The sequence below is a fragment of the Toxotes jaculatrix genome, chromosome 1 (genome assembly GCF_017976425.1).
Source record: "Toxotes jaculatrix isolate fToxJac2 chromosome 1, fToxJac2.pri, whole genome shotgun sequence".
Lineage (NCBI taxonomy): Eukaryota > Metazoa > Chordata > Actinopteri > Toxotidae > Toxotes > Toxotes jaculatrix.
The window spans coordinates 13,597,054-13,623,143 of record NC_054394.1 but is presented as its reverse complement, the minus strand read 5'-3'; the positions used below and the strand labels follow the sequence as shown (position 1 = coordinate 13,623,143).

The window sequence follows — 26,090 nt, the reverse complement described above, 5'->3', positions numbered from 1 at the left end:
GAAGCAAAGGAGACGACAGAGGGTAAAAAAGATGGGGGAGAAAAAGAGAGAGAAGGGGATGAAGATGAGCTGAATGGACAGGTCATCAGAGAGAGGGGGAGCGATCTTTAGATGATAAGGCTGATGAGCTTTTATTATCTGAACCTTATCACCACATACACACGCTCACACATGTAAAGGAACACATTCAAGCACACTGACATATACAGACAGAGATCGACCCACACAAAGACATACAGAGACATACAGTCTTTGGTCTACACTATTGTTTTTGTCTGAGAGGATGATAGATATGTTGTCACTGATTTCTTCTCACTTTCTTGTTTTAAACCACTATAGTCTTGATGCTGTTCTTTTGACAGGATGTTTGACAGCTTGTCTTCACCAAATCAAGTTACCCGAAATTTGACAAATGCATTAATATCCTAATTTATTGCACAGGCTCTGGAAATAAGGCCTGTGACTTATCTAAGTGTTACTTATCTTACTATACTAAGTGCATAAATGTCTCCAGATTAAGACTTTGTAGATGGCAAAACAGCACAAACTGCACAGTAAAGCCCACTTTCATTATATTAGAATAACATGAGTTAAAGTGCACCTTCTATTTTGAAAGAATGCATTGGTCAATTGTTTTTTTTAAGAAAATTAAAGTTATTAATTAACTGAAATGAAAGTGAAAGTGAAGTGAACCTAGCTATGATAGTAACTGACCTGTGGATTATGGAGATTTGTAAAGAGTCGACTGGTGTTTTTTTTGTTACCAAGAGATGGCACTCTGTTTCCTTCTTTGTTGCTCATTCTTATCTTGTTCCTCCCCACAGTTTCCTTCATTACAGTACTTACTACACATGTGAATGTGAAACTGTAACTGTGTTGTTCAACTTTTCTCTCAAACATTTTAGGCAATAGAAATTAAATTATAAAGGCAATAATATTTACACAAGCTACTTGTAAAAAAGAAAAACAACAACAAAAATCTACATATATATCTACCTTACAACCTATACATGTACACAAAGTTAATTCATAACCAAACATACTTTGCTGCATAATGACATAATGACATGAATTGTGCTTTGACTGACCTGTGGTAAGGAGCCAGTCCATGCAGAGTGGTGTGCCGATCAGAGAAGGCACTATCCCTTGGAGTGAACACAGTGTTGGTGATGTTGACCTGGACTGGATCTCTCTGATACACAGTGTAACTCACAATGTCTCCATTAGGACGAACTGGAGAACTCCACTCCACTCTCACCTGGAAAGACAAACAACATACAGTATAAAACTTCTAAACAATAATGTAAAGACACTACAAAGGTAAACCACAACTCTAGATTCAGCTGTTACTTCTACAGTATAGACTGAGTAGATGAATGACACACCTCACTTGGTCCCAGAGGCGTCAGCGTGGGGAGACCGACACCAGAAGGAGCTGATGGGTGAGTCTTTGCTGAGGCTGCAGCGCTGCTCACTGCCCCTCTGCTGTTGTTGGACCTGACAGTGTAGCTGTATTCCACGCTTGGCAAAAGTGTGAAGTCGTGGTAATGTGTCTCTGTGCCAACATAGATAACTTCGCCATCTCTGCAGAGTTCGTACCCTGTGATGATGCCATTAGGGTGCTCTGGTGGTCTCCAGGTAATTTCCACTGACTCTGGGCCAGTGACCTTCAAAGGAAAGATCAATGGTCACATCAAACAGACTGCCAAACAGCATTTAATATTCAGTAAGTATTCAAATGACTGAGTGTGTAGAAGACTGATCTGACAGATCTATGAAAAGAGAGAAAACTGCTTAGAAGGTGCCTGAAACAAGGAAAAGAAAGTGTAAAATTCAACAAAGCTCACCCAAATAATTATAACAGTAATATTACAAAAAGAAAACAAAAGAGAGAAAAATTACTATGAAAAAAACAAATGTACGCTCACTTGGCAGTTTATTAGGTACATCTAACTAAAACTAATGCAGTCTAATACAACAATGCTCCTTCATTAAGGTTAAAATCTCTAAAACACTTTCAACAAAAACTGAACATAACTTTCATGAAGGAGGATTTGACTGATTGACTGATGCATTAAATGTTTTCAATACAGCAAAGCAAATCCAGTTTCCTTTGATTCATTCTGGACTGAAATACACGGTTTAAGTATTGCACACCTGGTAACACAGGTCTTAATTGGAAGAAAAACAAAAGACACCTTAAGAGTCGGGGCAGACAGGCCAATGGGAGGAGCCTCCTCAGTTACAGTGGATATTGTGGTGCTGGTGGTGCACCCACCACTGGTACAAGCCAACAGAGCTAGCTGATATGATGTGTGAGGCCGCAGATCTGACAGCACTGCCTTGAGGTCTCTCCCACGATAAACCTCTTCGCTGTTTAGTTTCAGCACATATTCTGTAACCTCTCCATTCTGCGTCAGTGGTTTGCTCCAGGAAATGTTTAAACTGTTGGATGTTATGTTGTCCACTGTGGGAGCTTCTACTGCAGCAGGTGGAGCCTCTAAGGTTGTGATGTTGGTATGAGGACTGGTGATGCATCCCTCTGATGTACAGGCTATGATTGAGTAGCTGTAAGACAGAATAGAATAGAATAGAATAGAATAGAATAGAATAGAATAGAATAGAATAGAATAGAATAGAATAGAATAGAATAGAATAGAATGAATGTGGAAAAATTATTATTATTATATTTGCTTGTGGTGGTTGTTTGGAATCCTCACAAGGAATATTCAAGTTAGTTAAAAAAAAAAAAAGCAGTACCTATATGTTGAAAATGGCAGGAGGTCTTCATCAGTGTAGCTGAGGACAGTTGGGTCAAAACTAAATGAGAAACTAATACTGTTTCTTTGAATCCTGTAAGACTGAAGTACCCCATTGGGCTGCAAAGGAGGTGTCCAAGAGACCAACACTTCACTGGGCCGGCCTTCGATGTGACTCACTGTTGGTGGGGCTAGGCCACGAGGGGGGGCCTGTCTGGTTGTTACAGTTATCCAGGGGCTGTTGGTGTGTCCAGCGGGGTTGTGCGTACGGACACTAAACTCATACTGAGTCCAGGGACGTAAACCAGTCACTAAATAGGATAGGGTGGCAGTTTGTTGTGGGGATGATTCTCTGAACAGCACCTGTTGGAGACAAGGGTGGATGATTACTCCCATTTAAGGTGAAATCTAAGACATATTCACGGCTGTGAAATTTACTGTTTTTACATAATAATATCTTTATTTAGTTCCAGGAACAGAATCAGGGCATGACACAACTCTTTAAAAACAATGGATGCACCTGTGTTTTCTATCAGGCTAACTGATAAATGGCCTGTGAACTTAAATATCACTGCCTATATCGTCAGAGATATGTCTTTAGTTTCACCTACCTTTTCCCTTTCAGTATCCTCTTCATTACTTCTTCCCCTTCCCAATTCTTCCACACTTCTCCCAAGTAAGAAATACTCTCCAATTGGGCCATTGGGCTGAGAAGGAGGTCCCCAGCTAAGTGACACCTGGTCTGGGCCAATGAAGACAGGTTTGGGTGGAGGCTGGAAAGCAGGTGGGGCTGCTGCTGTGGCGATGTGCTGAGGAGGGCTGCGTGTGCAGCCTGCTGAGGTACAAGCTTCAAGAGTCAAAGTATAAACAGTCCATGGCTCCAAACGTCGAAACAGGAAGTTGCGCGATAGACCACTGAACTCCAGATTCCCCTCACTGTACAAGTTATACATCTGTAAAGGAAGAGATGGAAAAGCAGGGAAGAGGAATGAAAAGCATCAAGAATGGCAGGAGAGGAGGAGAGTAAGAGAGGGGATATAGTAGGTGGGTTAAAGTCGGACATAGTGGAAAAGAGAACAGTGGAGGTCCAAAGACATTAAGCAGGTGGGAGGCCACAACACATCAAAGAAGGGCAGAATACATTTAATAAGCATGTGGTAATGTGTATATGCTTGAACGTTCTGACTTCAGGTGCAGGCGTTTTCAAGTGCATGTAGTGTGTATCAGCATACATGTGAAGTATGAGCAGCTGAATTACACGAGTGAACTGTGTTTCTTGTGAGTTGATAACTCATGAGTATTCCCGTGGACATTTGTATGTGTGTCTATGTATATTATTAATATCTATCTGCTGTTATCTGTATCTTCTACAGTGTGAGGGTGATATTATCTGAAGAGCATTATACCCCAGTTCACCTGCTCAATCCCGCACATATACTTAAATATATGTTCAGTGTTCTTGGGGTGTGTATTGCATGTACCGTGATGACTCCATTCGGAGCACGCGGTGGATCCCAGCTAAGAATTAATGCCCTGCCCTGCTCCCTCTGCTCCACTGTGAAGTTAGTCAGGCCTGCCGGAGAAGCCTCCAGGGTCCTAATGCCTACCCATGGACTGGACACGCTGCCTGAAAGGGGTACAAAACATCTAGACTCAGTGGAGTGGTTCAGAGGCTGGTGCTGATATTTATCCCTGATTGTTTGTTGTTGAGTTACTGATCATATTCAACCTACCTGCCCCGTTCACGGCATCCACTCGTAGACTGTACTGACTATATGGTTCAAGACCATAGACTGTCGCTTCGCGGACTGAACTCTAAGAAGAAAGAAAAACCAAGGTATGACTTACAGAGAGATGGAAGAGGTACAAGGACAGGAAAAAATGGAGAAAGTAGGGGAGAGAGATGAGAAGGAGACAGCCATCAGGAGGAGGGGACATGGGAGAGAAAAAAGGGAACACAAAGGAATGATTCCACAAGAGTTACAAGGCTGAAGAAAAAGAGTGGAGATGGTGAAATGAAACAGGGAAGCACGTCGTACAAACAAACCCTGCATGAATAAAACCAGCACATTACTCATTAAAATGGGGAATGAAAAGGAACACAGAGACAATGGTAAGCTAAGATGACATGACATGGGATTTGTGATATCAACATTTCAACATACAGGCTCTGCCATGGCAAAGTAAGTACACACTAGAGAAGTGGCAGAGACAGAGAGAGACTGGCAGGCAGACGGCCGTCCCTTATGGGTGAATTCAAAGCTTCCAGATTGAGTGTTTATGTCACACATGCACCCTTTCATATCAGACACACACAAACATACACAAACACAGTGTGTCTGCCAGTAGCTTTAGGCAGTGGGACCCAGCCCAGCATCCTGGCAGACATAGGGTAGTGTGTGTATGTGTGTGTATATGTGTGTGATACAGTGGGAACAACATTTACTAATTGATAAGAGACACACTGTTGTTTCAAAAGGCCCTGGCGTGCGATGACATGGTAGTCAGGGAGCACTAGGCTCCAGGATGTGGCATTGCCTGTTTGTTTGTTTGTTTGTTTGTTTGTTTATGACTGTGAGCTTTGAATCAGCTATGAGACTGATGTTTCTCTGTGTATGTGTCAACATATTTGTGTGAATGCACAACACAGGAAGCTATATTTTTTTTTATGTGTTGACTCTGCAGTTTTTCCCCCCCCTTTTTTAAATAGTCTGCTCAGGACTGTATGCTTTCTCATAAGCAAGCATATGTAAAGAGATTAACTGGTAACCCACTTCACTGCAGCGGCAAGAGGATCAAAAAGGCTCCAATTCAAACTGAATCAAATGAAAACCCTGACAAATCACCGTAGCGTGGCACCAAGGATGAACTGTCTGAACAACAACCAGAATGCATGTATTCACAGTTTTCATGTCTGGGAGCCAACATGTTTTTCATCCACAGTAAAATAGGATTAATAAGCCCCTAGACACAAGCTAAATCCTCCTGCAAATCACAGTACTTCTCAATAGAGAGAGGGAGGGAGGGATGCAAAGAGAGAGATACAGGGGTGGAGAAAGATAGAAAGAGAAAGGGGTGGAGGGAGTGAGAAATGAAGGCTGAAAGAAAAAAAGAGATCAGAATGAAATGAAGTATATGTAAGTAAGGCGATGTAGGACAGAGAATTAGAAAAGAGGGATGAGAAAAAGTAAGAGGGTGAGTAAATTAATAACTGACGAAGGAAATAAAAAAGGAGGAAAAGAGGAAGGGGGCGTAAGAGAGAGAGAGAGAGAGCAAGACAGAGAGAGATTGAGTGAATGGTTAAAAAAAGAGGGAAGAAAGCTAAAGTGGGAGAGGAAAAAAGATAGATGTGGCAAAAGGGAGAGACAGATTAAGTGAGCGAGAATGAGAGATCTCTCTACCTTAAAAGCCAGTGAAATATGTGAGGCATGTGGCCTATAAAGCGGTTAACATATGCACATTGTCAATAGCAGCATCTGGTGCTGGCAGCTTTTATAGGAGCATGGAGACTCTGCTACACGCCTCTAGATGGCAATACATTCAAACACTTTATCACTGAAACACACCACATTAACGGCCTTCTCGCTACATCACACACACACACACACACACACACACACACACACACACACACACACACACACACACACACACACACACACACACACACACACACACACACACACAAATACTCAACAATCTAGCACTATGAAATTCACCACCTCAGCCTGCTAACTGCAAACACACACCAGCATGGAGACAGACAGTAATCAAATGGTGTAAAACTGAAACACACTACTATTACATTACATTAACTGCTCCCTCAATAACTATTTCTTTCTCATACATACACATATAGACACGCACGTGCACACACACACACACAGTCACACACACACACACGAAACAAACACTTTCACAGAATACACATATTAAAGAAACGTGTAGGCACATACATACACACAAAACTATTAGAGATGTAATGATATGGGTTAAGGTAAATTTAATATACACTGAGAAGATAAAGAAATGGGAGTATAGAAAATATTAAAGACCACACAGCTGTAACTATATTTCCCAATCTTATATTTGTCATAGGTCCCATGTTTATACTTGTATACTTGTACATGTTTATACTGTATACTATACAGCGTCTATCCTTGATGGGTGTAAGCATAAATAATTAAAGCTATTAAGTGGCTTCCATGATACATATTAGTTCATGTTTCAGCATCAGTTTTAGGGTTAGAGCTATATTGCAATTTAGCAATGGGTATTTATGATTCAGGTGTAGGACTGTCAAATTTTTTCTGCATCATCGGCAAAATTATAGCGGTAGTGACTGTCAACAACTGTACTGTAGTAGCAAAAACTGCCTTTGGTAAATGGTGGTTTTCCTGTTAATACTATTTTGCTATTTTGAAAAAAAAAAGGGCAACCTATGAAGACCACATGAACAAATATGAAAGGAATACGATCTCGTCAACCTAAATCCAGTGAACATGAGCATGTGCATGTGTGTGTGAATGATCAAAGTCACGAGTTAATCATGCCAAATGCAAAAGAACAGAGGGGGAGCAAGAAGTCAAGAGAGAGATGGGGGGGCTACAAGGGAGATTGTGTGAAAGTGTAAACAAGACCGAGGGAGAGAAAAGGAGACAACGATAGGGAAAGAGGAGAAGCGGCAGGAAGAGGTCGTGCTAATTTATACATTAAAGAGCCCTCAGATCTTACATGGTTCAACACAACTTAGCATTGAGGGCAAGGAAGCAATCTATTCAATCTTTTATTTCCTCATTCTGTCTTCTCTTTGGTGTGTGAGCTGAGCTGCAGCAGGGGTCCTCTGGACAGAGTGTGTGTGTATTTCTGTGCGTGTAGCCTATATAAAAAGGGTCAGTGTGCATGTTTCTTGAACCTTGTGCACATATATCGATATCTGTGTTTATGTGTGTGTATTTGCACGTATCTTAAGAAGCCCACATCTACATGCATCTTGTTTTGTACCCATGTGTCCCTAGAAGTGCGCGTGTGCAACTGCACATCTGTGCGTGTGTGTGTGTGTGATATTCAGGTGGAGAGGCATAGTGCGGCCGGGGGGACAGTGTGTGATACTAATTAAGAATAACCATGTGTATTTGTCAAAAGAATTATGCTGATTATCTCACAAAGGCCCCAGTACTGGGCCCCGCAGAGAGACACAGACAGAGAGACTGACCAACATTAGCATATGGCTACACACATGCATGCACGTATACACACACACACACACACACACTCTTTCTCTCTCTTTGTCTCTCACTCACACACACTCATACACACAAACAGACGCCCAGGTAGAAGTAAAGTAAATGCCTGAGAACATACATGAAAGAAGCATTCCTAATGATAGGTGTATGGGGTCCAGCTGGTCTGCCTCAGGGATGTTTCTCACCACAGGCCTTCTCTGGCCTCTCTGCTCTGTCATATTAAGTCCTGGAGAGATAATAAAGCACCATGCTGTTTCACCTTTTCTTATGTGTCTTATTTCTTTCAGTGTGTAGCAAAACATGCCATGATAAGATGTGATTCAACTCAATTCAGCTCAGTTCAGTTCAGTTCAGTTCAATTCAATTCAGTTCAGTTCAATTTAGTTCAATTCAATTCAATTCAATTCAATTCAATTCAATTCAATTCAATTCAATTCTTCAGTCTAGTCTATTAGTACAAGCTGTGCCCTGACCAGCCCTGTGAGAGCAGTAATTGTTTTCGGGGGTTTCTGAGGTCAGCCAGTGCACCCCACGCTGCTCTCTCACCCCCCCCCCCCATGCCAAGCTCTCAAGCCAAGTTTGTGTGTGTATGTGTATGTATTTATGTGTGCATGCCTAACTCAATGCTGCTGGCACAATTGCCCCGTGTCTGTTTGCAAATGCCCTGCATGGGTGTCCCTGCTAGTCAGTGCACGTTAGACAGACCCTGACACATACAGACGTTCAAGCAACACACACACACACACACACACACACACACACACACACACACACACACACACACACACACACACACACACACACACACACACACACACACACACACACACACACACACACACACACAGAGTGCTATTAGGCATGTGTTTGTCTGTGGCCAGCACAGACATAGAGAGGGACTGCAGGGGTCTGGAACAGGCATGCCCACTTCACACCGACAGCCATGATTGGCTTTGGCGGTTCTACACCCCAGGAACAGCATTTTTGGTGTGTACATATGTAAGTGTGTGTATGTGTATGTGTGTGTGTGTGATGTGGCCAAAGACCACTGGACAGATTCTGGTGAGTGAGGGACGGTATGCTTAAAATTCACAGATATCTCTTGAAATTGAAATGAGCAAGCAACTGTTTTGGAGCTTCATTTCACCAGGCATGTCAGTTCCTGATGTGTTATTATTAAAGGGTTACTAGATTTAATTAGTAAGTTTAAAATTAAATTAAAACAAAAAATGTATTCAGGTGGGTACACATGATGAACAAAACTGAAGTAAAACTGAAGCTGAACTGGAGTTAATTTTGGTGGATTTAATTTTAGATTTTTTTTTTTTTTAACAAGACAAAGTAACAATGAGTTTATTACACTGGGTGAACAGGAGCATCTTAAAATTCCACTTGATTGAGGGCTCATTCAAATGCAGACACAGACCAGCAGCTTACAAATACTAAAGCCTTGTTTGGCATCGCTGTCATCTTGAAACCCCTCACCACCAATCGATGGACATTATGCTGACCGCAAAATATAAACACGACGACTCTCACAACTCTGCATTTGTGTCCAGTCTGTGAGACAGCATCAGACAGAGAGGTTGGCAGGAACACCTCCTCCAGGCTACAGTCAAACATAGTACCCACTTCCAAAACAAACACTCGGCAAGGATTTACTTACAAGTCGTCTCTCTTTGTCTCTCTCTTGCTCTCTCTCTCTCTCTCTCACACACACACACGCACACACACACACACACACACACACACACACACACACACACACACACACACACACACACACACACACACACACACACACACACACACGCACACACACACACACACACTTTCTTCTACAGCTGAATGGACTCATCACAAATATAGTAAACTTATTTTTTTCCCCTCTCTCTTAAACGCACTCACACTCACACATTCCTCTAAAGTGATGAGCATCATATTCTGGTTGCACCACTAAACACCCATTAAGACAAGTGGAGAGCACTACACTGGATGGTGTAGCCTCTTCACGGACAGACACACAATAACACACAACCCATCATTACCGAGCGAAAGAGAGTGAGAGTGAGAGAGTGTGAAGAGAGAAGGAGAAAGGAAGTAAGAGAATATATACTAAACTCACTTGAAAAAAAAAAACACTTGACAGAGTGAGAGGGAGACAGAAGAAGAGGGGATGGAGGGGGCAAAGATGGTGGATGAGAATAACATAAAAACTGTAATTTGTGACAGAGGTATAGAAAACCCAAATGGGAACGTAGTAATGGAGGGAGGTCTGAGCAGCGTGGAGCGATAGAGGGAGGAGTAGTGAAAAAGATGAGGAGACAGTGAGAAAGATTGCAGTGAGGAGAAGAGGGAGCGTTGCAGCCTGATTATTTGCCTGTTTATGCAGAATGCTGAGAGCCCTCCAATCAGAGCTGGAGACCTCTAACTAAGGGGACTGATAGGCCGAGGGCCTAACGAACTCTGCATCTGAGTCTCCTTATCCTCTCCATTAATCCTTCCTTCCTCTCTTCACCTGTCTCCTCCTCCACTCTCAACCTCCTCATCCCTCTCTCCTCACCCTCTGTGCACTTAGCTCTGTATTCCTCTCTTCCCTCCACTCCTCGGTCTCCCTCATTTGTTAAAGGGTGTCACTCAGAGCAAGGGCAAAGCCTCATCATTCCTATTCCTCTGACCACCCTCCATCCTCTGCTCCTGTGGTTAGGCGATGCTAAAAGGATAACTGGGCAGAAAGTAAGAGAGGGTTAAAAGCAACAAGTGAGGAAGTAAAGCTGCTGTTCAATCCTGTTTTCATTTCATTATTATTATTATATCCATTATTATATTTAAAAATATAAACTGGCTTAAACAGGTCAGATAAACTGAAATCCATCTTTCTATTATAGCATGTCCTGACAAATCCAAAGCCACAGCAAACACCCCAGCACATAACCCCACATATGGAATAAACAAAGGATTTATAAAGCATTAATTAGTGAGGTTTAGAGGTGTGGGTAGGTGGATTTTGTTAGTTTTGGTCAGAGTCAGGCTGCTTCTAGTCTTTACACTATGCTAAATTAACAGGCCGTTTGCTTCATGTTTATCCTACAGACCCGAGAGTGGTATCAATCCTCTTATCTAACTCTCCGCAAGAAAATTAAAATTAAACACATTTCCCATTTTTTAAGGTGCTCCACCTTTTCTTCCAGGTGATATCTGTCACGTGTAGGTCGGACAATGACCTGTAACCAGGACAAAATACCGGCTGAGCCATTCTCAGTCCTTTAGGCGATACTTCTGTGCCTTGAAAATGAGCAGGTAAAACTGTATGTAACTTATTTTATCACATCCTTACCGTCCATTACAACATGTGCTAGTTGTAAATAGAGGCATGCTTAAGTATTTCCCAAACTCTGCATCTGTATTCATATGATGTGTTTCAACTGTGGGAAAAATGTGTTTAAAACTCTTACTTGTTTGTCCTGATCAAATCGTTCAACATACAACAAAAGTACACACAGCATATTCTGATAAGATGTCCATACTTTAATACATGTTCTAGCTGCGCATGCTTAAGTACACACATTTTCACTGTGTATGTGACACACACACACGCACATATTCTGAACCTCATGTTGGCTTTGAGACACAGTTCGCCGGCTGGCACTCGCTGTCCCGCACTCTCTGACGGGCTCTTAATGGTAAACTAACAGATTGTAAACATGCTGCTAGCTCTCTCTCTCTCTTTCTCCACTTTATATTAATCACTCTCTCTTTCTCTCCATCTCCTTCTCTATCGCTCTCTCCTCTTTCCTCACACTCCTCTTCCCTCACCTCTTTTAACTCCTCCTTAGCCCTATTCACCTCATCCTTCCCCCTCTATCCCCATCCCTTCTCTCTCTTTTCCACTCTCTCCCTCTCTGTCTCTCTTTTGCTTTTCCTGGGGTATTTTTTAAACAATGTGTCCTTCATGTACGGTTGGTTACGGGGCGTACAGAAGGACATCATTAGCGCTGGTGGTTAAGCTGTAATTTACACCATTACCGAGGTAGGGGCCATTTTTATTGCCTAGTAAATTTCAGCTCTGAAATATTTAGACCATATGGCTCAATTTGTGTAATAACCTTAATTTCCAAGCACCCTTCAGCTCCCTTCAGCGCCGGCTGTTGTTGGCGGATGGCAGAGTGGTGCGTGTACACGTTCGTATGTGTGTGCACGGTTTGGGGTTTAGAACACATACACAAATACACACACACACACACATTCACATACACAGAAGCATGGACATGGCAAAAATGTTAACGCAAACTCTACACATAACCTCTTACATGCACATTACACACTCTCTTCCACAAGCTCTCACTGATTCATTCATTCACACACACAGATACACACGCGCACACACACACGTATGTATGCATGGCGGTAGCAGATTAATAGGGTGTCAGCTTGTGTTTGGGTGAGGGAGCGTCAGGCGTCGGCCAGATGGTTCTCAGGGATGATGACTGTCAGGGGTCCTGCTCTGATCAATGGGATGTATTAATACAGCACACACACACACACACACACACTGTTGCACATACACACAAACAACAATGTTATGCATGCACACGCACATACTCACATGCAGTCATATTCAGACATATGTATCCACATAAAGTAACACAATCACACACACACACACACACGTATGTATGCACATGGTCTCCCTTCACCAGTGATCCCAAGGGCCGCAGTGTAACATCTGGAAGAGCCAAGGGAGGGAGGAAAAGGACAGAAGAGTAGAGGAGGAGAAAGAGGGAGGTGGTAGGCAGGGAAATACGGGAGGAAGGAAGATGCAAGGGAGGAGAGAAGAGTGAATGGAAGAGGGAAAGGAGGTGCAAAGGGAGTAAGGGAGGAGACAGGGAATTGAGGAGGGGTAGAGAAGGGTTAAAGCGTGAAAGAGGGAAAACAAAGTAGTAAAACTGGTGAGAGAAGCAGGCAGATGGAAGAGAGGAGTTAAGGAAAATAAGATATAAGGACAGAGAGGAAGAGGATGTAGAGTGAGAAATGAGGGAAAAAAGAAGGGTGCAGAAGAAATTGGGGCACAGATCATAGAAGAGAGGGCAGCATGGGCTGAGGAGGAGGAAAATGTATCCAGGAAAAGGTAGAGGAGTTGCAAGGTAGTGAAGGATGTCAGCAGAAAATGGTAAAATGAAAAGGAAAGACAGGGTGAATTATGGAAGAGAGGAGAAGATGATGTGGAGGGATGAGGTGAGTGGCAGGTTGCGTGAAACAAAAGTGGAATTTTAGTTGCCCACTGAAGCCTTTGCCAAGAATCAGTGAGGGCAAAATCGTCCTTGGTAGCTTGAATCTCCAGTGGTCTAGAGATGGCAGCCCAATGAGCTTTCCAGAGAAAGAAGAAAATGAGATTGAGAAAAAACACCCTGTGGAAAAAAAGGTGGTGTGGGGGCAAAGTATAGGGTGAGCATCGAGAGGAAGAATAGAGCAGGGGGAAAAGAGGGAGGACAATAGGAAAATAATGAAGAGAAATTTAAAGCATAAGAGAAGTAAGAGAACCATGATGCAAGAAAGGCAACCTGACACCCTGTGTGAGTGACTAACATGTCTGTCAGAAAGGTGTAAGGCATGGAGAGAGAATTTGTGTGTGTGCGTGTGTATAAGACTGCATGTGTGCCAGGCGGCGCAAAGGGATCTAGTGAGGCAGGCCGCCTGCGCTTCGTACCCTCATTCCGTCCGATTGCCATGACGACCCCATTAATCAGCCAAGCTGGCACAGAGAGCAGGGTTCCAGCCCAGCCTGAGATCAATACACACACAAATACACACATACCAAATGGACACACACACAAGCACAACAATACATCCACAAACTAAAAGATTTTGAGCAGAAAAGAAAGAGTGGATAAGTGAATATTAAGGTGAGAATTAAAGTTAACCAAGTAGTGATGAGTGAGGATAAAGTAGACAGGAGACAGGAGACAGGAGAAAAGTAGAGAGCTAAAGTCCTGATGTCACTTCCGGCAGTCTCTCATTACGAGTTTCTGTCATCAGTTGTTCAGAAAAAAAAAAAAACAAGACAGATAAAATCTACTACCCTAACCCTCTTTCAGAGTTTTTACACAATGATTCATTCGTTGGCATCCAAAAAATCCACAGCTGTCATGAAGTTTAACAGTTTAACTGTAACAGTTCTTCCCTCATCCACTTTTCACTTTTCACGTTTCACTTTGTTGTGCATAATGTTTATTGTGAATGCAGTGTACTTATTTGGTAGTTAAGGTTCCCCAAAAGTACATGAAAAATGGTACCAAATGGTTTATTCAAGCAAATCTATGACTATGACCTATGTCTAGACAAATTACAGTCCTCCTTTTAACTGATTGCGTGTTGTCCGTCTCTTAAATCTCAAATTTATTTGCCTTATGTCAAACCCAACATATCAAATTATTAGTAGTCAAGACAAAAAATGTAACAAAACACAAATATAACCTGCTCTTTTATAGTTTGCTGGGAACTTTGTTTCTCATTTTCACTTTCTTTGTGTATTTCTAAATGACGGAGCGCATGTGGCCCGTGTGACAAATGACCGCCACCAAAATAAGTCTTTGCCATGTCAATGAGCCTCACACACACACAAACTCACACACGCACACACAAACACAGTGTTCCATATCAATGAGAAGGTGAAAGGTCTCCATTTACATCTTGTATTAATTATGAGTGACAAGCCAAAGGTCACCGAGGGAGAGGAGGCCACTCATATGGACAGAATATAGATCTATACTTCCACCTCTTCTCCCCCTTTTGCTCTCCTCCCTCCTCATCTATCTATCACATTGTCTTGTCCCGTGCATGTTCCTTAACTTGTCTTTTTCTCCCTCCTCCTCTTCCCTCTTTTGGTCTTCTCTCTTCTAGTGCTTGCTTCTTTTCTCTTTCCTACCATTTCTATTAAGTTGGTCTTTGTTCTGCCAATCCGACTCTCTTGCTTTTACCTCCTTCTCCTTTCTAAGTGTGTACATCTAAGTATTTACCTCTATTCCTCTTTTCTCTCTTCTTTTATTTTCATCTCATGTTTGAATCTCTGTCTGTCATTTGGTCATGTTTTTGTTTCTTTCTCTCACTCTCTTTAAAACGATAATTGTTTCATATAAGTAAAAAAGACTGAGTTTCAGATGTTAATACACACACACACACACACACACACACACACACAGGTGTGTGGTAGAGAGGATGCGAGCCACTGTTGATGAATATCTAGTTGCAGCTTTGGGTGAACTTAGCCTGCTTACCATGCTGCCAACTCCTATTTAGACTAGATGGCAGCAATGTATGTGCGTGTGTGTGTACAGTACATGTGTGCATCTGTGTGAGGGGGTGTTTGTGTGTTTCTTTGTGTGTGCACACGTGTGTTTGGTTTGCAGGGGCTTGCTCATAGTTATTCCCTCAGAGCATCAGGCATGGCACAGAATTGTGGGAAGGGCCCTGGAGAATAGCTGGCCACGGGCAGTGTGTGTGTGTGTGTGTGTGTCTGTGTGACTTCAGGCCCCTCACCGGCAAACAGATGGCACTACCACCACAGGTAGAGTCCAAATTTCTTTACAAGCATTGCAAATGACAAAAGACACACACTCACACACACACACACTGCATATCCTGATACAGTGACCATCTACTTTTCATTTACATTCTTAATGTTTGGGAATTTTATACATCTACATCTACAGATGTTTTGCATATGTTTCATTTTGTGCTCCCGGATTTAGAATGGACAAGTAATCTTATCAATACACAGAAACTCTACCAAAAGGATATCAGACAATCCAAACAACGTGTGATCAAGGAGACGGCCCTCACAGAGCCACGCATGTTCTCATCATCCACCATTTACTGTGTATGTGTGCATTACCTTCACAGTGAGAGCAGTAATAGCAGTTGAGTTGAGCGTTGGGTCCTGTTGGTGCTTCTTGTAAACCAGTCTATAATGAGAAATTAGACCATTGGGCTGTCTCGGTTCATACCATTTCAGATGGACTGAGTATGCACCTGTCAAAGAGCACAGCATGTGGAACAGTGATTCAATACAGGAGCATTTTCATGTGACAGCAGTGTTTTCATGTGGCTTGGTGAACTCACCAGTGGCTGTAACCGTGGGAGGGGCCATATCTTGGGGTTCTGCCTGTAACGTCTGGGCTAAAGCCCACGGGCTCAGAACTGAGCCTTTGGAGTTGTGGGCTCGAACCCTGTACTGGAAGTAGCTGAAAGGTTTCAGGGTGGGGCTCGCATCAAAAAATTCAAGCGGCCCACTGGTCCAGATGAAAACCAGCAGCTCCTCCTCTGTTCCCAACGGACGCCTATAGTAAAATAAATTCATGGATTAGCTGTTCATTGATTCTCTTCAGTATGCTTTTTATTTATTCAAAATGTACATACTGAAAGTGACATTAAATTGTAACCACTTAGTACTAGTAGAGCACTTGAGATTTGCTTGAATGAAGCATTTGGTATAATTTTTCATGTACTTTTGGGAAACCTTAGATGTCTTGTTGTACATGCAATAAAATTATACTGATGTTTCACTTTTGTGTATTTGCAATATAGTTGAAATATGCTGAAAACAAAAAAAAAGGATCTTTAGATAAGTTATCTCAAGTATATTATCTAAAAGTGTTTTATTATATTTTAGTATCCTTCAGTATATTGAAAATAAACACACTTAGTTGTGGAATTGAAATAAAAAATGTAACATCACGTATTAAACATTATGTGTAAGTCACTGGCTGATGCAAGCATCCTGATGTCTTGGTAAGCCCCTTTGTCTGTGATTACGTAGGGTTTCAGGTGTGTTGTGTGTGTGTGTGTGAGAGAGAGAGAGAAAGAGAGACTTTCCTATTTTATCCAAGTCCCTGTCTGCCTGAGTCTGATCATGCCAGGTGTGTCAGTGTGTGTGTGTACTGCTATGCTAATGTGTGTTTCCTGAGGAGTTAAAGGGCTTAGTCTGGTCTGACCCTGCATACAGATCACACACTCTTTGGTCAACAAGCAGACCACGACCTTCAGCATGCATTAATACACACGAACACGCACACATGCACACACACAACGTTCATAGATTGGCAAGCAGACATTTGCCTGGAGATACATCACCAAAACTTCTAGACCTCTGTATATACACTGTATGTGTACATTACATGTATGCAAAGAGTGTGTGTATGTGATGCACTGTATGTGTGTTGCTTTTGGTTCATTAGTGTTGTAGTGATAGACTGAGTAGATAATGTGAGCAGTTTAGCATAAGGTTGTAGTTGTCTTTTAACCATGAAAGCCATCTTCTCCTCACCACAACCAAGTAATTATAGTTACAAAACTGTACCTTAAAAACAGAGATGTTGGAGACACAGTATTTTGTTAATTTGGCTTCGGTGTTTACTGTGAGTGTATGTTACCTGTATATATGGTAGGAGGTGATGAGTCCGTTTGGTTTTTGGGGAGTTGACCAGTGAATCTCCAGGACATTGGCTCCAGCTGCCTCTATTGTAGGGGCTGGCAGACTTTCTGGGGCGGCCTCTAAAGTTCGAATTGAAAGTACCTCTCCTACCCCACACCCTTCTGCAAAGGAACAAAAAAAGAAGGTAAAAACTCCCCAAACATTCCAAGAAACACACACTCATTACATTTGTTTCTTTCACATTAATGTCACAAGTCATTTCCCCCGAGTATGACCCCATTTATGAAGCATATCACGGGTCAGTGTGGTTACACTTGCTGTGAGGCTATAGTTGAAACACCTCAGCTAAAGCATGCTATGCTATTTCCTACGGAAAAAGGCCATTAGTTACTGTTTAAAATCTGTGTTTAATTATTTTCAGTAGCCTCCCATTGCTTAGCCACAGGCTGCATCACAGGGCTTCTAACAAGGTCTCTCTGGCATCCTCAGGATTCAAATTTGTCTGGCCACCTTTTACAAGCCACAGAGAATAAATCAAGCCATTTTAACTAGACCCTCCTCTCAGAGCGAAGCCTGTGTTAAACAGAATTGCAGTAACGCCAATAGTACTGCTATGTACTCCAGTTTCTCTGTGCTAAACTCATCCATTTTCTCAGTTAAACAGTGTGTGAAGCTTTGTTATGTTGTCTGTCTTACTACAGAAAGCTGATATATTTAGTTGAAAGGTAATTACCAATCTGACAGGCCTGCACTCTGATGTTGTAGGTGGTGAAAGGCTCTAGACCGGTCACATTCAGTTGCAGGTCTTGCCCCGCATGACGCATTATGGCTCTGTCACTTCCTGGATTTAACAGGATGTTGTAGGTTACAGGCTGGCTGCTGCTGAGCTGAACTGTGGAAAAGGAGAAAGACAAACAATACGATTACCCTTAGTAATAATAAAATAAAACAGAATTTGAGTGCTACAGCTTGTACTAATGGTATCTTATGGGCTTAGACAGGACTTGTAGACTTCAACATTATTTTCTATGTATTATTGTCAACAAACAATAATACATAGAAAAGGATGCATGCATCAGTACAGCATTCATCCTAAATTTAACGGGATGTTACATACACCTTATACACCTTAGTACAACTATACTACAAAAAGGCATTTCGCTGTTATAGCTACTTCATCTGCTTTGTACAGAAAATCAGAAACCATAAAACATAACTCCACTGATTTTAATTCATCATGTATAGAAAAATTTGGTTGACAATTATTATAACTGGCCATAAAGCACATGGTTTCCTACAACTAAATTTACATAACAGCTTATATTTTTGTCTTAACGCTGAAGGATCCAGCTGAGGTGGTCTCACAACCAGACAAAAACACACAATTGTATACATACAGAAACACCCACACAGATACACACATGCACTTAGACTTTGTTAATATTCTCACCGGAGGTTTTTCCATAATTCAGGCCTACTGTATTGTGATGGGTTATTCAACATTCATGAACTCTTGATATCTCGAGAACGAACTGATTACCAGACAAATGAAAGACTTCAATTATTCACCCCCCAACTCACATATGCACACATGCACCTACACACCCACACACTTCTGACTTCAGCACATGGAGCTTTTTATATGAGCACATTTTAGCTGCGTTAATACACTTTCACATAGTCCACACACACACCAAGGGATATTTATGCGTAAGCACAAACACACAGGGGTGATAATGTGACTCTCTTTGATCGGTACATTGTTCAGCCATAGAGGTTTAATCATCTCTGTGATATTTAAGTTGTATTATTAACAACCAGTCAGCTGCTGTGACATCTTCTATTTCTTACACACAATTCCTACAATTACAGACGCACACATGTTAACTTTCACAAAAAAATGCCATACACACACAAAACCTTCTTACACACACACATGCACGCACGCGCGCACACACACACACAAACACCACAATGGAGGAATTGATCCTTAGGTAAATGTCTTTTTAATAGCCATACGTCAGTGTTTTGGCAGTCAGTGTATGCATATGAAGATACAAACACATGTGCATGTACGTACACACAGAGTTAGGCATGCACGCATACACATACACACCCAAGTCGAAAACACTCCAGACTCTGGACTCAGGGAGTTAACCAAGCGTGAGAACCCAGCCGATATTTCCTCACCTTTAAAATCAACCCGTAATGACAATAGAATAGGCCTGCCTATGGAAATGTCTCCACAATGACATGCACACTCACATATGCACGCACACACGCACACACAGACAAACACACTCTCAAATACACATGTATAAAGATGCATACATAAACACAGACACAAATATACAGAAACAAAAAATCCACACACACACACACACACATATACACACACTGAAGTGTCTTTGCTAGTTGGCACTATAAGCGGTTTCTGAGATAGGAAATCAGCCTAATGAGAGAGTAATAGTCAATGATAGATGGGTTAGGGCAGACAATCACTGCCCCATAAGCATGAAACTCAGCCCCAAGTGTATGCTCATGTATGCCTGTGTATGTGTGTGTTCAGGGCCTGAGAGGCCAGAAGGTGAATGGAAAACTACTCAGGGCCTTTGTTTCAGTCTGACCCTCTCTCTCTGTCTCTTCATACCTGAGGAAGAAGATAATCACATGGAGGCAACAACTTCTCTCTAGTCAGCTTAATATGATGAGAATAATTTTTTTTTCTGTCTTGTAGAGCTAAATCCATTGAATGTGGCAGACACTGTTTTAGTATTGTGCCATACAATGAAATGATGGGAATATCACTTCATGCAGAATATTTAAACTGTATGTCACATTAACTCTGTTCCCATTTTCTGTTGGATGCAAAATATAATCATAAGAAAATGAGAGTGAAACCTTCTCATGCTGTGGGTTTATTGTATCCTATAGCTCTTGCTGCAGTTTAACAAATGAATTTGGGGATTTCTAAGTTAGAAGGTCAAGTGAAATGTAGTCGTCCCTTCTGAAAACAGATTTGAAAACCTTATACACACTGATCCTTATACACACATTGAGTCCATCTTTCTCACTATGATGTGTTGTACTGGTGAACATTCTCACTGACCACACAATTGCCCACAATGCCAGAGTACAAATGTGATCACAGTTTCCACATATTATCATTAACAAACATAAAGGAGTTCGTTCTATCATCAAAGGTTAAAAAGTATCTAATCTGTACTGTTATTCAACTCAAATCCATATATACAGGACCGAAAAGGACTTCAAGTCCATCCACCCATTCATTTAGACTGCTACTCACCAGGACGGGTCCAGGCAAGAGAGATGGAGTTGGGGCCTGACACTGTCACATTGTGGGGAGGAGGGATTCCAGTGGGGCACGAGACAGGAGTTAGTATAACATATTTGTCACTCACACCAGTCCCACCCCCTGTACTGGCCTCCAACTCATACACATACCTGAAGAGATAGAAAGGCAGAGAGAAAAAGAATGTGCAGAAAGACTGTGTTAATCAGGCAGTTTCATAACAGTACCATGCATACAATAACGCAAACACAGGGTCTGATCAGGATCAAGGCTTAGACAGTCTAATAATGAAAGGGAGCTTTTATTCAGATGTATATCCCAAACATTTCCTACCACTTCAGTTATGACCCAACCTGAAAATATATTTACTTTATTTGAATTTGAAGTGTCACAGGTGTCATCTTCCCATACCACAGTAACTGAAATACAGTCATCTTCGCTATTTTGAGTATGGCATGTTTGTTGGTGCCAGACAGGCTGGTTTGAGTTTTTCTGAAACTGCTGATGTCCTGTGATTTTCAAGTACAACAGTCTCAGCAATAGTTTAACACAGAATGGAGCCAAGAACAAACAAACAAACAAACAACAAAAAAAACATCCACTGAGCAGCAGTTCTGTGGATGGAAACACCTTGTTGATGAGAGAAATCAGAGGAAAATGGCCAGGTTGGTTGGAGCAGAAAGAAAGGCAACAGTAACTCAGGTCATCACTCTTTACAACTGTGGTGAACAGAAATGCTTCTCAGAATGAACAACAAGTTGAACCTCGAGGCAGAAGAGGTACAACAGCAGAAGACAATGTCTGGCTTCACTCCTGTCCGTTAAGAACAGAAATCTGAGGCTGCAATGGACACAGGCTCACCAAAACTGAAAAGTTGAAGTAGGAAAATGAGGTCTGATGAATCTGGACTTCTCACGCAGATAGTAGGGTCAGAATTTAGTGTCAACAGCATGAATCCATGGACCCAACCTACTTTGTGCCAACAGTACATGTTGGTGGTGGTATAATGATGAAGCACACTTTGTGCCTCTTAATTCCAGTCAATCATGGTTTCAATGCCACAGCCTATCTGAGTGTTATTGCTGGCCATGTGCAGAATTTATTGCACAATTTACCATCTTCTAATGCAGAGTAAAGTGGCCTCCACAGCCACCATAATTTACTCCAGTAAAACAAGTTTGGGATGTGGTAGAATAGACTGGCGGTGGAAAAATTTGCAGAAATTATGTGTTTCAGTCATGTCAACATGGACCAGAATCTCTAAGGAATGTTTCCAATTCAAAGGAAGGTTACCTGAACAAGTAAGAAACCAGATTGTGAGACTTCATAAAGATGAAAGAGATACAAGAGCATCAGTAGGCTACTGAACATAATCCTACCAAAAACAGCTGCTAACTGAAAAACAGACATGTAAGTTCTTCTGACTTGGCACAAGGATTATCTGTGGAAATTGGTATATCACTGACTGATCAGACAGTATGAAGGACACTGCATGAAGTCAAAACCATTTACTCACAAAACGGCACAAAACTCCAAGATTTAACTTTGCCAAAGAGCATGGAACAGTGGCCTGTTGAATATTGGCAGCACATTATTTGGTCAGATGAAACCGAGACAAATGTGTCTGGATCATATGGGGTCCAGCATGTTTAGCATGGAAGTGGCCTGGACCACTGTATTAATCTCACTAATGAAGGTTGTACTGACTTTAGTTGCAGTTGGTTCTTAAATATGGACCTTTCATTATAGTTGAATTAGTCAAACATTTTTGTTTTTCAAATTAATTGGCTTCATTCTACTTGGGCTTTGGCAAAAAAATAAAACTGTATTGAATGGATAAGATTTGTAATTACTCGATTTTTTAGTGAGATGGACCAGCTCAGCTTTGTTGCATAATAACCAGAAGCTATCTTGTAGTCAGAGGAACTGTGTGGGAGAAATCTTAATGGGTAAACTTCTCAGAAACATTCTCTGGAAATACACTAAGAAAACACTGACTCCTTCAAATGCCACCGTAAATTAAATTTCAGCTTATGAAAGTATGTGCATCCATCAGTCTGTGTGTGTGTGTGTGTGTGTGTAAGCTAATACAGTGACTACACTTGAGCTTCACTCTCTCCTCCATCATACACCTTTCTCTCTCTCTCTCTTTCATCTGTTTTGTTGCCTCTCTTGACCTACTCTCCACTTCTCCCGCCCATGACATCATAAGATAGATTTCCCTTTTAAGAGCGCGTGGCTGGCCGGTGCTAAAGCCTACATTAGCTGTGTAAGTGGGCCACCATTTAACATTAAAAGCCTTTAATTTGCTATAAACTCCGGCACACATGCATTAATAGGCGGTGGTGTTGGGTTATTGTTCCTGCGCAGAGCGTTTTAAACAGGAGGCCATTAGCACCTCTGCAGTGGTTTAGAACGCAGTCAGGGAAAGGTATTAAAACTACCCATATGTTACTCTCAAAGACACACACACACACGGGGAGACAAACTGAAAAAAAACACAAATAAAAACAACTCACAGAGAGACACCAACTAAGTCAAGGAGAGATAAAAAGAGAGAGAGACAGAAATCAAGAAGACGAAGAGAGCAAAGCGGTGAGTGAGTGTGATGGAGAGTGAGAATTTTATCATGGCATAAGGTTTCAGTGGGAGAATGAATTTAAACACTTCATCACTGGAAGATATTTACTTAAATGTAAACACCGCCTTGGGATATCAAAAGTAAAATGGTGCGTGTGTGTGTGTGTGTGAGGTAGGTAATCGGTGAGTGGGGCATTTGCATCTATTTGGCTGTGCATGTGAATGTGGCTCTGTGTGTGTGTGTGTGTGCGCGTGTGTGTGCGTGTGTGTGCGTTTGTCCTGCGGGGCCAGCCAGAGGGAATAGGTTAATTCTCTCGTCATCTTAGACACTTCCTGGGCTGCCGAAGCAAAGTGACAGCTAATCAACATTGTCATAAATAATCAATGGCCACTTTGAGCAGTCTCACACACAGACACGTGCACACACAGAAAGGCATGCGTGGGTACGCACACAAAGGCAAAAACACACACAAGTCTGCCTGGATAATGGGGCCGGTGCTCCCTGTGTAATTCTTGGCGCAGGGCTAAATTGGGAAAAGAAGGGAAGGAGGAAGGGAATGAGGTAAGAGAGAAAGGAGGGGAGGGAGGCAGGGAAAGAGGAAAGAGAAGTGAATAGGAAGCGAGACAAGTGATGAGAAGCGAAGGGTCGGGACGGAAATGCCTTCTGGCAGACTATCTGGAATTAGGGAAAATTAAACGTCACACACACATACAGTCCTATCTTCCTCCTTCCCTCCTTTCTCTTTCTCTTTCACACACATAGAGGAGATTGGAGTACTGCAGGGTGTTATCCCAAGAATTCTATTTGGGGTAAGGAGAAATTGTCTGGGGAGAGAGGAGGCCGAGGAGAGAGAGAGCGAGAGAAGGAGACAGGCAAAAGAGAAAGGGGAGGAGAGAGGGTATCATTTTACACTCCCGTAATTAAAACAGAAAATCCATCTTGGAAAAAAGACACGGATTAGTAAAGGTTAAATGAAAATAAACAGATAAATAAAATCTACGCTCCACTGCTGTCTGTAAGCAAAAGCCAGATCTGATTTGTGATTTTAATGTGTGTGTGTGTGTGTGGTAATGTTTGAGTCTGTCATTGGTATGTCAAATATTTGCTCATTAAATGACACAAACAGACATATACAGCTTGCAGTCCTGAGAGAGAGACATGGATGGGACGATAGGACTGCTTTTAAAACAGGGTGACCCCGATATAAACACACACAAACACACGCATGTACACATGAATGGGAAAAATTAGAAATTAAAGGGATGATTAATTACAAAGCTACAAGTGAAGTACGTTTATGCATGTGTGACTTGTACATATGTGCACACACTTGTGCGTGATTGTATTTGTGTGTGTGTAAAAGCCTGCGAGTGCATGCTCTCCACCTGCGGTTTGGCAGGAGTCCAGTGTCCGTATAATTCCGGTCACGGTGGTCTCCGGTAAAAATAGTGTGACCGTCTCTCTTCAGTCTGTACTGGGAGATGTGTCCATTAGGCTGGGACGGCTGATCCCAGTACAGCTCCACTGCAGACGTGTTTATTATCAGGTGTCTGGGCCTTGACCATACACCTGGAGAAGCAAAGCGGGAAAGAAAATGAGGATTTGAGCAATTTCCACATTCATTAATTGGAACCTATAATTTATTACATTATATAAAAATAGCCATATTATTAGTTATTATAATTATTATTATTTATAAAATTACTTAGTTACTGGTCCTTTTTTTATTTTGATGTCTCAATGAATCTCTTACAGATGTGGCTATTGCTGCTCATTCTAACTATACAGTTCATCTCATCTGGACACAAATGATGACGAGACTCAACTATTCTACCTAGTGTGTTGGAGGAGAGTTTAATTAACTTACTTTCAATTCAAACTGAACTGTTTACCAACATATAAAGACAAACATGTAGCAGATATGTTAATTCCAATCACATAGATAGATATATTTAAGATGAAATGATGTGGTGGCTTTGTGGCTGACATTGAGACACACAGATAAGGGTGGGGAGCAGTGGAGGAGGAGCTTAAAAAAGAAAAAATAGGGAGGCCCATATAAAAATAAATGGAAGGAAAGACAAAAGATCCAATAGATAGGTGCACAAAGGGGAAGAATGAGATATTTAAATGGAAAAGAAATAGGAGAAATACTGACATCTAAGAGGAGAGATAAATGTGCACTGGGTTTTGAGAGGAAGAGAAACGAGACGTAAAAGAAGCGGAGAGTGGAAGATGGAAAAAGAAAACAAATGAGGAAGAAAGAGCTCAAGACAGAAGAGAGACAGAGAAGGTGAAGCCGTGGAGAGGAAGAGAAGTGAGAGAAGATAAACAAATGAAAAGGTGATCAAGAGGGAAAATTATCCTAATTAAAGTTCTTTAATAAATAAAAATCCATAAAACCATTTTAGTCGGGCAACAAAACAAGGCTTCATTCCACTGTAGTCAGAAGTGAGGAAGAGGAGCGAGAGAGAGAGAGAAGGGTGAAGGGGAGAGAGATACGGTATAGGGAGACCAAAGAAGGACATGAGAGGGGGAGGATTCAAAAAAGGAGAACAGTGGGAGGAGAAAAGAGAAGTGAGGAGGACGTGAAAAGGAGAAAAAAATATCCGAAAGAATAAATCAGTAAAGAAATCCCAAAGATAAATTGTAAAAAGACATTTACACAATGTAAGAGATTGTTAAATGTGAATGTTTATTAAAATCATAATATGCTAAAGTTGTGAAATTGTTTCGGGTCCCTTAATCAATTAACTTTTTT

At 41.7% G+C, this 26,090-nt stretch overlaps 1 protein-coding gene across 1 annotated transcript in view; it reads right to left on the bottom strand.

Annotated features, from left to right (window-relative positions):
• Positions 1 to 26,090, bottom strand: part of ush2a (Usher syndrome 2A (autosomal recessive, mild)) — a 189,552-nt gene that overhangs the window by 11,610 nt on the left and 151,852 nt on the right. The window contains exons 68-80 of the mRNA XM_041037694.1: positions 24,715 to 24,898; positions 20,743 to 20,900; positions 18,169 to 18,327; positions 17,434 to 17,596; positions 16,124 to 16,341; positions 15,897 to 16,033; positions 4,493 to 4,574; positions 4,241 to 4,386; positions 3,371 to 3,712; positions 2,761 to 3,122; positions 2,199 to 2,568; positions 1,386 to 1,667; positions 1,089 to 1,258 (exon numbers count right to left, since the gene is read on the bottom strand). Of these exons, the coding sequence (XP_040893628.1) occupies positions 1,089 to 1,258; positions 1,386 to 1,667; positions 2,199 to 2,568; positions 2,761 to 3,122; positions 3,371 to 3,712; positions 4,241 to 4,386; positions 4,493 to 4,574; positions 15,897 to 16,033; positions 16,124 to 16,341; positions 17,434 to 17,596; positions 18,169 to 18,327; positions 20,743 to 20,900; positions 24,715 to 24,898 (2,773 nt within the window). The remainder of the gene's footprint in view (positions 1 to 1,088; positions 1,259 to 1,385; positions 1,668 to 2,198; positions 2,569 to 2,760; positions 3,123 to 3,370; positions 3,713 to 4,240; positions 4,387 to 4,492; positions 4,575 to 15,896; positions 16,034 to 16,123; positions 16,342 to 17,433; positions 17,597 to 18,168; positions 18,328 to 20,742; positions 20,901 to 24,714; positions 24,899 to 26,090) is intronic.